We start from the raw sequence: 14325 nt of genomic DNA, 5'->3' as shown, positions 1-14325 counted from the left end.
TGTTACATAAATAGCAGATGATCCAACGTCTTACCTTCATCATGAATTTCTGTAGGGGCATAAGGAAAAGAGAGAAAGCGTTAAAGATCTATAATTTCAAAGACTGATTTTAAAATATCTCTTACTTACAAGAGCTCTATTGTGCGAAACGGAACTATGTGAACAATAACCATTCAGAAAAACCACATTCACTGTGTCTTCACAGCAAAGCTTAATATCAACTACATGCTAGAGAAAAGCTGCAACAAGCAAAACTCTTGTAAAACATTTTCCCATTAGGTCTTCCATCTTCTGTGAAAACATGCCACTCTAAGGTGTGATTCAATGTACATCATAAGCACTGAAAAAAAAATTTAAATTATTAAAAAAAATAAAAATAATCCTAAAAATATGCTCTCTAAGTGCTTAAAAAACCCTTCATTTCATCTTTTGCATAAGAAATGCAGTGATATAAGTAAAAACAGTGGGTTAGAAGTAGGTAAAGTGGATTATAAACTAATGCGCTCTATTGAGCCACTCACATTACATGCAAAATAACAGTAAGCGATTCCTTAGATACTACATATTGTGAGATGTGAATTTAAAAAAAAAAATCACAGAAAAGTTTTTCTCTTGACAGTCTCTTTAGGATTTATATTACATTAGCTCTTTTTTCATCTACAAAACCCCATATATTAAGAAGGAAAAATGATGCTATATTTCCAAACTTAGGGCTAAATTTAGTTATTAGGAATATGTCTCAGTCCTACAGAGAAGCAATATGTATATGCACATTAATATTAAAGAACATAGCAAGGGAGAGTTTTCTAATAAAAAATCACTTTTAAGCCTTAATTCAATGAAGAAATTCCAACATTTTGCTACAGAACATGGTTTTTAGTAGATATTTTCATTAGTTTTTTTTTTTTTTTTTTTTTATCTGAGCTACCCTTTTGGAATTTTTGCTTCAAAAATCTTTGCATACGATTTCGTCTAGATTAAGCTACTGATTTTATTTAGATTGCTCTACTTTAAAATTACAATGGGTAGAAAAAGAGTGGTCGGTAGGGTTACTGAGGACTTCTATTGAGAATTCCTAAGCTGCGTATGACTGTAGAAGAAACAGACACAAAGGAGAGTAAGGAGTATATGTGGTAAAGCGGAATTAATACCGCAAATCAGTAAAGGTGAGAATATCCATCTTTAGGAGGAGAAAGAATAGTACGTATATATAATAAAAACCAAACCTGCTGCCATCAAGCCAACTCCAACTCACATTATTTTCAAAAGAAAATCAAGAACACGGAAGATTACTTGTGGCATTGTTGACATTAACTTTTTTGTATAAATAATTTTTTGGTCAATTTGGCTTAAGTGCTAGATATTCGAAAGTTATAATATTATAGGACAGAGTAGAACTACCCCATAGAGTTTCCAAGAAGGGCCTGGTAGATTGGAACTGCCGACCTTTTGGCTAGCAGCTGTGGCTCTTAATCACTATGCCACCAGGGCTCCACAGAAAGATTCTAGGGGCAAAAGATTGAACGACACAAGAAGCATCAAAAGAAGATGGAAGGAATACACAGTCACCATATCAGAAAGAACTGGTTGACTTTCAACTATTTCAGGAAGTAGCATATAATCAAGAACCAATAGACTTGAAGGAAGAAGTCCAAGCTACACTGAAGGCATGAGCAAAAAATAAGCCTTCAGGAATTGACAGTATACCAGTTGAGATGTTTCAAGAAACAGAAGCAGCACTGGAGGTGTTCACTCATTTATCACAAGAAATTTGTAAGACAGCTACTTGGCCAAGAAACTGGAAGAGATCCATATTTGTGCCCATTCCAGAGAAAAGTAATCCAACAGAATGTGGAAATTCTCAAGAAATGTCATTAATATCACATGCAAGAAAAATTTTGCTGAAGATAATTCAAAATGGTTGTAGCAGTACATAGACAGGGAACTGCCAGAAATTCAAATCAGATTCAAAACAAGACACGGAATGAGGAATATCATTGCTAGTGTCAGATGGATCCTGGCTGAAAGCAGAGAATACCAGAAAGATGTTAACCTGTGTTTTATTGACTATGCAAAGGCATTCGACTGTGTGGATCATAAGAAGTTATGGATAACAGTGTGAAGAATGGGAATTCCAGAAACTTGTGCTCATGAGGAACCTGTATGTAGCTCAAGAAGCTGTCATTCAAATAGAACAAGGGGATATTGCACGGTTTAAAGGCAGGAAAGGTGTGCATCAGGTTATATCCTTTCACCATACTTATTCAATCTATATGCTGATTAAATAATCCGAGAAGCTGGGCTTTATGAAGAAGAACGTGGCATTGGTATTGGGGAAAGATTCATTAACAACCTGGGATATACGCAGATGACACAACCTTGCTTGCTGAAAGTGAAGAGGACTTGAAATACTTACTGATGAAAATCAAAGACTACAGCCTTCAGTACGGATTGCACCTCAACATAAAGAAAACAAAAATCCTCACAAGTGGACCAATAAGCAACATGATAAATGCAGAAAATATTAAAGTTGCAAAGGATTTCATTTTACTTGAATCCACAATCAATGACAATGAAAGCAACAGTCAAGAAGTCAAACAACCTATTGCATTGGACAAATCGGCTGCAAACAACCTCTTTAAAGTGTTAAAGAGCAAAGATGTCACTTTGAGGACTAAGGTGTGCCTGACCCAAGGTATGGTATTTTCAATTGCCTCATATGCATGTGAAAACTGGACAGTGAACAAGGAAGACTGAAGAATTGATGCCTTTGAATAATGGTGTTGAAGAATACTGAACTACCATGCACTGTCAAAAGAACAAACAAATCTGTCTTGGAAGAAGTACAGCTAGAATGCTCCTTAGAAGCAAAGATGGCAAGACTTCGTCTCACATACTTTAGACATGTTATGAGGAGGGACTAGTGCCTGGAGATAGACATCAGACTTAATAAAGTAGAGGGTCAGAGAAAAAGAGGAAGGCCCTCAATGAGACGGATTGACAATTATGGGCTCAAACATAGCAAGGATTGTGAGGATAGCACAGGACTGGGTAGTGTTTCATCCTGTTGTACATAGAGCTACTACAAGTTGGAGCTGACTCAATGGCACCTAACAACAACAGCAACCATAATTATGCCTTTCGGTTCAACCTTGAATTTTTTTAACTGCTATTCCAGTTTACTGAAATGAGAACTTATTTAAAATTAATACTTCTACATTTGGGCCTGTCTTAGAACTTTTCAGGAAACCCTGATGGCATAGTGGTTAAGCGCTATGGCTACTAACCAGAAGGTAGGCAGTTTAAATCCGTCAGGAAACTCTGCGGGGCACCTCTACTCTGTCCTAGAGGGTCGCTGTGAGTTGGAATCGACTTGACAGCAGTGGGTTTGGTTTTTTAGAACTTTTCAAAGAACCTTTACTGAAATGTCTCCTCAAAAGCTGCATAAACAGTTAGCAGTAAATCAACAAAGTGAATAATTGGTGGGGGGGGTGCCTGTCATCAAAAAGAATGATCAAATACAACAGAGATAGCGCCTAAATTTCGACTTGGGAGTCCTCTTAGCATTAGGTTTCCATTAAGGCATAAAATGTGTTATTCTGCACACAAAATAAACATCTAATTTAAGCCTCTTTTGTCATCTTTTCTCTTTTTGGTTTAAAATGCTAGCATTCTCCAGAATCCTCCAATGGGTAAAATCTCTCTTTTGTGAGTGAGGAACTATCTAGTAAGCTTCATTATACTGCAAAAAGAGAAAGTTTTCACCATCAAAGATTTTGGCTTAGTGGAGGCTGTTTTTAATTAATGACACCCTCAAAAAATTTTAAGAGGCAAAAGAAATTTAAGATTAAAAATTCCAAATTCCAAGCATATATCAATATATATTATTTAATAGCATACATGGATATATATTTGTGAATAACCTCAACAATCAGTCTTATGATGAAAATATCACATGTCAGTGCTTAACTTTCTAGGATTCCCATGGCTGACAATGTCCAAGAATGCACTAACAGACATGTTGATTACAGGCTCAGAAAGCAATTAAAAGGGAATCTACTTTCGGGACAGAACAATTATTTATATATATATATATGAAACCCTGGTGGCATAGTGGTTAAGAGTCTGGCTGTTAACCAAAAGATTAGCAGCTTGAATCCACCAGGAGCTCCTTGGAAACCCTATGGGGCAGTTCTACTCTGTCCTACAGGGTTACTTACTGAGTTGAATTCAACTCAATGGTAAGGGGTTTGGTTTTTTTTTTTTTTAATGTATATATACGTAAGTACCCCATAGCAACGCTCTTCTTCACTTATGTTAATGGCTATCACTGGCACCTACTTATATATACATGCCACTATTTAATAAGAATTCGCTGTGTATTCTGAGAGATCGGTAGCAACGATTGTCTTTCTCAACTATCTACAGGGATGCTCTGCATAGAAGGTGCTTAAATGGGCTGTCTTGTCTTTTGGGTATAATGGATTTGACATATATATGTTTATAGATTTATCTCATTTCACCTTTAGAAAGGAAAAGGAAAATAAATGACTCTGATAAGCTACTATAAATCCTAACATTTTATCTCTCTGGCACATTTTTATAAATCACTCAGCTATGTGGTTGCCTAAAATATGAAGCAGAAGAGGTGTCTAGGGCTTTCCGTCTTCCCAGCTTGCCTCAAGAGAGAACTTCTCTAAATCAAAAACAACAAATCGATCTTTACAGAGGACATCTGTAAAATCATGACCTAAAGACATACCGCATCCATCCTATATGCAGATCACTGCCTACATATAAAATATAGCCTAGAGTAGGACATAAAAGATTCAACATATTTTTCAAATTATTTCAAATATGAATGAGCCTTGATAACATCAAAGAATTTCACAGATTCTTGCATGATAGAAATAAAAAATACATTATTTTTTAAACTATTATTAACTTAGGGCAATTTTATCACAATTACAATAGCGTCAACACATTTGACAAAGCATAACTACATGTGTACAACACATCATTCAACATAGAGAGAATGCTTCATGTCAAACAGCTTCACAATCTTCTCTATTCTTTCACTGCTCCCATCCCCACTCATGACCTGCATCCTAGGCCTGCCTGCACGTCGGAAGCCAATGCTACAGATCAGGGGAGGGCTGGCGGTAAAGTCGATAGAAATAGCAGTCAATCACTTTTTAATCTGTCCCAGGTTATTTTCTTTCCATTTGTGAAGAGCAGCTTTAGACACTCAGTGGGTTTATATGATTAAGAAAGTACACAGATGCTCAAAGATTGGAGAAGGGCCAAGAGATCTCAGCACAAAGACATCCAGGGGCTGAGGACACAAGCATCACTGACCAGCTGGAGGAGATGTTTTTGGCCGCAAAAAGAAAACTGCAGGTAATAGGAGTTCCCTTAAAGAAAACTTTCAAGCACCCACAAGAGAAAGTCAGCTTTAAACATCTGGCAGGTCTGATGAATATCATCAAAGAAGACCTTTCCTGCCAACTTTCTTCTTCTCCCTCCTTCCCACTGCACCCGTGAGACCCATCCTAGATTTAACCCAAGGAACAGAGGTGTAAATTAATTTCTGTTGACTTTCAATGTACCTGAAGAGGAGAATTTCAATCCTTCTAACAGGTTTCAGCAGAGCTTCCAGACTAAGACTAGGAAGAAAGGCCTGAGGAGCTACTTCCAAAAATCAGCCAATGAAAACCGTATGGATCACAATGGTCCCATCTGCAACCGATCATGGGGATGGTGCAGGGCTGGGCAGCTTTTCCTTCTATTGTGCATGGGGTCACCGTGAATTGGGGGCCATCTCAGTGGTAGCTAACAGCAATGGCAAGAGTATAAGATTTGAACTTTCAAAGAAAGAAAATGACACATAAATATAGCTATCATCGGTGTTCTAAAACAAATCCAGTGGAATCTTTTGATACCTAAATGAACATATATTTTAGCATCAATATAATTTATCATTAATATAATAGCAACTATTTTGGAACAAGAAACAAGAAAGAACTAGTTCAGATTCTAATCCTATAAAGAGGACTATGGCCCACAAATAGCCTAAGTGAATATCACACTAGTCACTGGTAAAGTTAAGCCTCATGATACTCAGCTAACTGATATTTCTATTTCTCAGAGCTAGAAAGAAATCTCTATTCTCAGAATTTACAAATAAGCTTCATAAAAATACATTTTGAGATGAGAAGTTATTATGGAAAAAAGAGAAAGCAAAGACACGTGGTGAAGCAGATCAACATCAACCAGACACACAAGGAAGACATGGCAACACTTAGAGCCAAATGTTACAATGTCAAGGTTCATTCATTTATGTATTCTCTATATTCTATTTCCAGAAGAAATGAAAGAAACTTGAGTGGTTGGTCCAAGAAATATCAGTCTGGATATGGCATAGAAATGCTGCAAAGGAAGTTTAGGAATGCAAAGTTGAAGAAAAGGCAAGAAACATTGTTACAGAATGACATATTAAGGGAAAAAAACAAAAACAAAGAGGTGGCATACCAGTTCTTAGAAACAGCCTTCAATTTCCAAGGTAAGAAAACTGCAAGGCATGGATTAGAATTTTATCGATAAACACGAAGGAAAGTATGAAATTTCTAAAAGAAACAGTTGAACAAAATGCATAGTAGTTTGGTTATGAAGGGAAGGAGGATGAATTGAAACTGCACCCAGGAATATAATACAGAAGTGGTAGCTCTCAAAAATCAGTAAGGGCACCATCATCATGGAAATGGTAAATCCAAAAAAACACAAGTTTCTTTGAATACGATGGGCTGAAAGAAGTGGGAAAAAAAAAAAAGCAAAAAAGCTACAACTGTCTAGGCAAACATACTATTGTCTGGGAAATTCTACTGAATGAGCACTAAAAGGTTACTAAAAAGAAGGCAAAATTATCAAAATATTGCATCAAGGAAACTGTATTTCAGAACTAGGAAAATAAAATGAAGTTATCAGTTAAGCCAATCTTAAATGATTCATCATAATAAGTCACAGAGGTAAATAAGAATAAAATAATACAACAATGAAAAGCCTCACTGTTTCTGCACTCTTAGAAAAAAAGTGGAGCAGGGACCTCTTATCTCTATTCAGAATCAAGGGGTATTTATTAAGATTTGGAAGGAATTTTAGCTCTCCTTTCCCTTCCTTCCTTTCTTTTTTGTGTGCCATTTTGGCTGTATCATTCAACTTGTAGCAAGGTTGGTCCTAGGTCTTTGTCTCCAGAATCCTGCAACTGCATTATGCTGATATGATGGTCATCCTCCTCAACTTTTTAAGACTGTATGAATATATATACACTCGCTCCTCACTTATCAACCATCTCATTATCAGACATTTCGCATTTAACACAGCAGCAAAAAATCTACTATCTGACTACTTCGCGCATTAACGACATATGTCTGGCAGTAATGTACGCTGATATATAAGGCGAGAGTAACACTGGCTGTGATAGTTAAGGTTATGTGTCAGCTTGGCTGGGTCATGATTCTCAGTGGTTTAAAGTTATGTAATTTCACAGCTATGTAATGATGTTAAGTTGTCAGCCATGTAGTGATGTAGTCATCCTCCATTTTGTGATTTGATGATGTGGTCATCCTCCGTTTTTGCATAATGTCAATTTTCATGTAACTACCTGGTCTTTGGAACCTAACCTAACCATGTCAATAAGTGAGGAGTGGGTATACATGTATAACTGCCTTTTTCAATAGTAAAGGGGAAAATATAAGGGCTAACACGGGACATTTTAAAATTAAACAATCAAGGTTTATTGGCAAAAGATACACACCATTAATAATATAAGCCTTTCTGTTGGCCAGGAGCATATTGTAATTACTAATCCAATTATATAGAAACTATATGGTTCCAGGGATAGAGAGTATTTTAATATTTTAATATACCCCATTTCAGTAGAGGCAAAATCAAAAGCTTACAAGGATCTAATGAGGGAGCTGTAAAATATTTTTTCATTACACACAGCAGTTATTTTGAACACTAATAGTACAAGCCACACCAGCAAAATAAAAAGATTAGAGGCAACAGCAAACATGCACTTGTTTAAATCACAGTTTGTTTGTAAATACATGGAAACACATACCCATTTTTCCACATCAACTTGCTGTGGAAAGAAAAAAGTAAAGAAATCATCAAATAGCTAGCAACGTTTCAGTCACTGTCATTTAATCGAAATGTTGTCCTTGGACCCAAATCTAACTTTAAATGATAAATAACAGTATTCAAACTTTTAATTACTAACTTTTAATCTCCTGAAACAAACAAACAAACAAACAAATCTCAGTTAATTTAGTAATCAAAACTCCAAAAGATGTCAGGCTAGAAATGTACCAGATACCTGAAATATTGAAAATCCCATATACTAAAAACCAAACGTGAACATTTATCTAATTCTCAAACCTAACAGGTCTTTTAGTTTAGGATCTACTGGTGGTGCAGTGGTTAAGCACTCGGCTGCTAAATGAAAGGTTGGTGTTTTGAACCCATCAGCCTCTCCAAAGGAGAAAGATGTACAAAGCTGCTTCTATAAAGATTAAAAAAACAAACAAACAAAAAAACCCAAACCCATTGCTGTCAAGTCATTTCGACTCATAGTGACCCTATAGGACAGAGTAGAACTGCCGCATAGGGTTTCCAAGGAGTGGCTGGTGGATGTGAACTGCTGACCTTTTGGTTAACAGCCATAGCTCTTAACCACTACACCACCAGGGTTTCCTCCATAAAGATTATAGTCTTGGAATCCTATGGGGCAGCTCTACTCTTTCCTATAGGGTCATTATGAGTCGAAACCCACTTGACAGCTACAAGTTTTGTTTTACTTTGTTCTGTTGTCAGTGTCCTCTAACCATAAGCATCTATCTAATGAAAAAGATCAATTTAGAGATATACCATCTAACTATAACGCTCTGTGATATTAACAGTAAAAATTCTTTTATCCCAATCTTCATAGCCCTATATTTCACAATAAAACAAAAGGCAGGCCTTACCAAATCATTTTTAAAAACTGCCTTTATTAATGCATGTATTTTAATTTCATAATCATTATGTGACTCTTTAAAAAACAAAATGAATATTACATTCACAGTATAAACACAATGAACAAGTAAAACAGCCAGATGTCAACAAAGGCTAATATATAAACTTTTAAGTGTCCTAGGGTTCCTAGCAAATCCATCACAATAAAAATTGTCAACATTGAGGGACACAGTCAACCTCAAAGATGAGTTTCCATAAACTACCCTTTCTATGGAATGTGTGATGCCTGTCGTGTGAGAATTAAGGTTGGCTTCAGACTCGTCATGCATTTGAGTTTATTTGTAGTTTTTTCCTTAGAAAATTAACTAATCAGGTAAGAAGGCGATGCTACTCAGGAGATGAGCTAGGAATAAAAATATATACAGGCAAAATTGTTTTCAAGTCCTTGTGAAAACTCAGTAGGCTATTTATAAGTGCATTTTAACTTCTTCAGTAATTTAGCCAACAGAAAAATGGGTTCTTAATCTCCCCCTCCCTTTGCATTTTAAAAACACACAACTGTTCTTTAAGAAAGAACCCTGTACTAAATGGAAAAGCCTGGTTTTCGCTATAAATTTTGCAAGGTATTCAGCATTGTATAAAGTTCAAACCCGCATTTTAAATGTCACTCTCTTAGCACGATGAATCCATTGCTTTTGATTGTGAGACAAAGTGAAGCAATTTATAATCCTGTCCAGTGCAATGCAGTTATTCCCTTTGTAAAAATCATTCCTCGAAAGGACAAACAAATTTATTCCCCACCAAGGAAAACAATTTCCTTTTCTTATTTATCCGGAAAACAGGATAGCCCTTACTTTTAGTGGTTTCAATGCTTGCCAAAGGCATTACAACAACATCCAGTCATCTAAGTGACAAACATTCACACACACACCCCTCATCCTGCAAAGACAACATTTTGTGGGATTTTTCCAGACAAAGAGAACTCCTTATTAAAAGTCACAGTTAACAGTATTAGTAATAGAAGCTTACGTTTTGTTTTAAAGGACTTTTTTTTTTTTTAATGATTTAAATTACAAAAAAGAAACAGTTTTAAATTTTAAACTATGAAGATGAATGTACAGGGAACAGCTCATATGGAAGTTACAATGTGGCTAGCAATCTAAGGAGCACGTTTGTTTTCTGTAGTTAACTGTGTGTCCTTCTACAGGGCTTCTCATCTCTGCATCTCCTTGGAAGGAGAACAGGGCGAGAGGTGCCAGAAAGCAGCGTCTTAAGTGGTAAGAACTAGTAGCAGGAATATGAAGGTTTGACATCCAAATACCCGAGGGAAGGCTTAATGACAGTGTGTGTTAGGGATGAGTTATCAGTTAAACACACAAGACAAATGGGCCACAAGGTTAAAAGACAGACTAAAGTGCAATAAAGCTGTAATTACATATAAGCAATGCAGAGCGATTTCATGACACGTCTCTTATCGTTAACAAGAGTCATTTATGTAATTAAACGCCTGCAAACAGTAAGAGAATGATTTATATAGAGTGAGTCAAGGAAGAGAAACAGAAAATTCACAATAAATTAGACCAGTTTTAGAATTACTAAACAATTACTGAATCCACAAAACATATAAGACAAATGAACATTTTTTCCGATAATTTGTTATCCAAGTATGAGGGATTTTAAAAAAACATATTGATTCCATTAGTTTAGAGCAAACATTTTAATATCTGTAGGAAATTACATTAAAATATTTTACTGTATTAAAACTAGAAAAAGAGCCACTTCATTCTTCGAATAAATACGAAATTTTTATTAAAGGAAACACAGTGGTCATCTAAATACCCACTTGATTTGGCAGAGAGGATGGAAACTAAGAATACAATACAAAAAGTAATTAATTCTAAATTATATTCTATCATTATATGAAAGGTTATATGACATCTCTGTTTGTAGACTCATATTTTAATTAATAAATTTAGGGCACATTATCATGAACTATTCCATAGCCTCAAAAGTGTTTTGTTTACTTCTTCCAAATTGCTTAATTTTGTTTCACTGTCTAAGGTGCAGAATTGTATTATTATTAAATCCATAAATCATATATTAGGAAGTTTCTATGTTCCAGGCTTCGAGCTAAACACTTTAAATGTAATCTTACTGTATTCATTTTATATATGAGGGAACAGACGACATATAAAAAAAATCATCTACAACATGAAAAATCATCTCACAGCTACTTAATAACGAAGCCGGACCTTGAATTTGGGTCTCTGACTTCAAAGCCCAAATCTCCTAAACTACATCTAGAGAACCCAGACTAAGAGAAGGGTACATTCTGAAAGAGCTTGTTTGAGATTGGTATTATCGCTTCCTTAGATGTTTGGTCAATTTGATCAGTGAAGCCATCTGGGCCTGGACTTCTTTATGGTAATGTTTTTAATTACCAATTCAATTTTTTAAATAGGCATAAGACAGTTCATATTTTCTACTTCTTGTGTGTGTTAGTAAGTTGTGTTATTTTAAGAATTTGTTCAGTCATTGAAAGTTTCTGTTTAAATAAAATTATTCACAATATTCTCTTATCTGTTTTTATTATATATACATACACACATGCACACACACACACACACACACTCATATATATATGTATGCCCTGGAGGCATAGTGGTTAAGAGCTCGGCTGCTAACCAAAAGATCAACAGTTCGAATCCACTGCTCCTTGGGAAACCCTATGGGGCAGTTCCACTACCTATACGGTCACTATGAGTTGGAATCAACTCAATGGCAGCGGATTTTATACACACACACACACAAAACACAACATGTGCTAACACAACCTTTTCAGGTATATAGCTTAGCAATATCAATTAAATTAAGAGGTTGTGCAACCAATATCCTAAATCAGTGCCAAATTTTCCATCACCATAAACAAACTCAGTGCTTCCCAAACAATGGCTCCTCCTTCCTCCTGTCCTGGTAACCACTAATAAAATCTGGTTTCTGTCTATATATGCCTATTCTTGTTATTTCATGTAAATGAGATTATACAATATTTGTCCTTTTATGACTGACTTATTTCACTCAGCATAATGTTTTCAAGGTTCACCCACATTGTAACATGTATCAGGACTTCATTTCTCTTGATGGCTGAGTAGTACCACATTTTGTTTATCCATTCATTCATTGACAGGCATTCGGGTTGTTTCCACCTTCGAGCTATTGTGAATGGTGCTGCAAGACCACTGGTGTACATGTGTCTATTCATGCCGCTGCTTTCAAGTCTCTTGGGTATATCCATATGGTAGTTCTATGTTTAATTTTTGGAGGAACTTCCACACTCTTTTCCACAACATCTGTACCATTTTGCAATCCCTCTTACTATCTAACTTCCAGAGTTTCTGCAGTGGTTTCCTCTTTTTTCTTCCTAATATTGTTAATTTTGCTTTCTTTCTTTTTTGTGTTGTTCAGTCTTGCTAAGGGTTCATCAGTATTATTTGTGTTTTCAAAGAACCAATCATTGGCTTTGAAGATATTCTCCATTTTATCTTTATTTCTATTTCATTAAGTTCTGGTCTTTATTATTTCTTCTTTCAATAGTTTTTGGTTTATTTTTTCTTTCTTTTTGTTGCCTTCTTGAGATATAACTGTTTATTCAGTTGTTTTCTAATACGTATATTTAGGGCTCAAAATTGCCTTCTAATGGTATATAAATTATATATCTTAATAAAGATATTTAAAAAAGAACAGACTACAAGAAGTAGAAGGGTAAATATATACCCAAATTCCATAATAAAACTACAGGTAAATAGACTAAATACTCTAATTAAAATTCATGGATACAGTTTTTTACCGTATCCACAAGTTTTGATAGGTGTCATTTTTTTAAATTATCGTTTAGATTTAAAATATTCTGTAATTACCTGTTGTGATTAACTCTGTCATAGACTTATAGATTTTCTATTTATCTTTTAGTTATTTGTTTCCAGCTTAAAACCACCATGATCAAAGCATACACCCTTAAATGATTTTAAACCTTTGGAATTAGTTTATACTTGCCCCATGACCAATTTTGGTAAATACTCCATCTGCCCTTGAAACAAACATGTATTCTGCCAACAGTGGATGGAGTATTCTATCCTGCATTTGTTGAAATGTCAGTCTATTAATCAAGCTGCTCAGGTTTTCTATATCTTTACTGATTTCTCTGTCCATTTATTCTATTAATTACAGAGAGAGAAGTGTGTTCTTCTGACAGTGGTTTGGTATATATCCGGTAAACAACATAAAGTTGTTGCTTAATCAAGTTTGATAATCCATGAATTTTAATTTATTTAGTCTATTTACATGTAACCTTATTGTTGGAATTGGGATTTACACTTACCATTATACTACTTGTATGTACATTGGTGTACATGTATATTTGTCTCATATGTTATTTTTAAACATCTTTATTGAGATATAAAGTTTACACACCATAAAGTTCATCTGTTTAAAATATACAATTTAATGGTTTTTAGTATATTTACAGGGTTCAACCATCACCATAATCTAATTTTAGAACAGTTTCAGTCCCATATGTTCTCATTTCCTTTTTTCTCTCCTTTCTTCCTTCAAATATTTTGATGATTCCATTTTCCCTCTGGAAAGTGGTTAGTTATATCTTATTTTAATATTATTTAAATTAGTACCTTAGCTATTACATATGCAGCCATGATATTTTATAACCCAACACCAATTAAGAACTTTAGCACTTTCTATAAAAAGCCAGGACTTTAGAACCCTTTTAACAATTTTACACTCTTCTACTTTTTGTTATTATCGTCATGCATTTTAATTACCCATATATTTTAAACCTACAAGATATTAATATCATTGCTTCATATAGTCAATACTCATTTACATTTAGCCACATATTTAACCTTAGTCTTCTTTTCTTTCTGCATTTAGTTATTTTCATCTGGGGTCACCTTCCTCCTGCCTGAGGAATTTCTTTTAGTATTTCTTTTAATGCAAGTCTCCTGTCTCAAAATTATCACAATTTTTGTTTGTCTAGAAATGTCTTTGCTTCACCTTCATTTTTGAAGGATATTTTAATTGGTAAAGAATTTGAAGCTACTAATTATTTTCCCCAACTACTTTAAAGATGCCATGCCTTCATTTTCTGGCTTACATTGTTCTGTTGAGCAGTCTGAGATTAGTCTTACTATTGCTTTTTGTTTTTTCCCCTCCTCCAGGTACTTCTAAGTTTTTTTTCTTGTTTTCAACAATTTTAGTGTGATATACCAACATGCGGTTTTACTGTATATTTTCTTC

The 14325-nt window shown here is 34.9% G+C and overlaps 1 protein-coding gene across 1 annotated transcript in view; it reads right to left on the bottom strand.

Annotated features, from left to right (window-relative positions):
- LOC111750913 (ryanodine receptor 2-like) overlaps positions 1 to 14325 on the bottom strand; it is a 43172-nt gene that overhangs the window by 9149 nt on the left and 19698 nt on the right. Inside the window, exons 2-3 of the mRNA XM_023549154.2 lie at positions 8123 to 8143; positions 35 to 49 (exon numbers count right to left, since the gene is read on the bottom strand). Of these exons, the coding sequence (XP_023404922.2) occupies positions 35 to 49; positions 8123 to 8143 (36 nt within the window). The remainder of the gene's footprint in view (positions 1 to 34; positions 50 to 8122; positions 8144 to 14325) is intronic.

The sequence above is a fragment of the Loxodonta africana genome, chromosome 25 (assembly GCF_030014295.1).
Source record: "Loxodonta africana isolate mLoxAfr1 chromosome 25, mLoxAfr1.hap2, whole genome shotgun sequence".
NCBI lineage: Eukaryota > Metazoa > Chordata > Mammalia > Proboscidea > Elephantidae > Loxodonta > Loxodonta africana.
The sequence above is the reverse complement of the archived record's forward strand: the minus strand, read 5'-3'. Positions and strand labels throughout refer to the sequence as shown.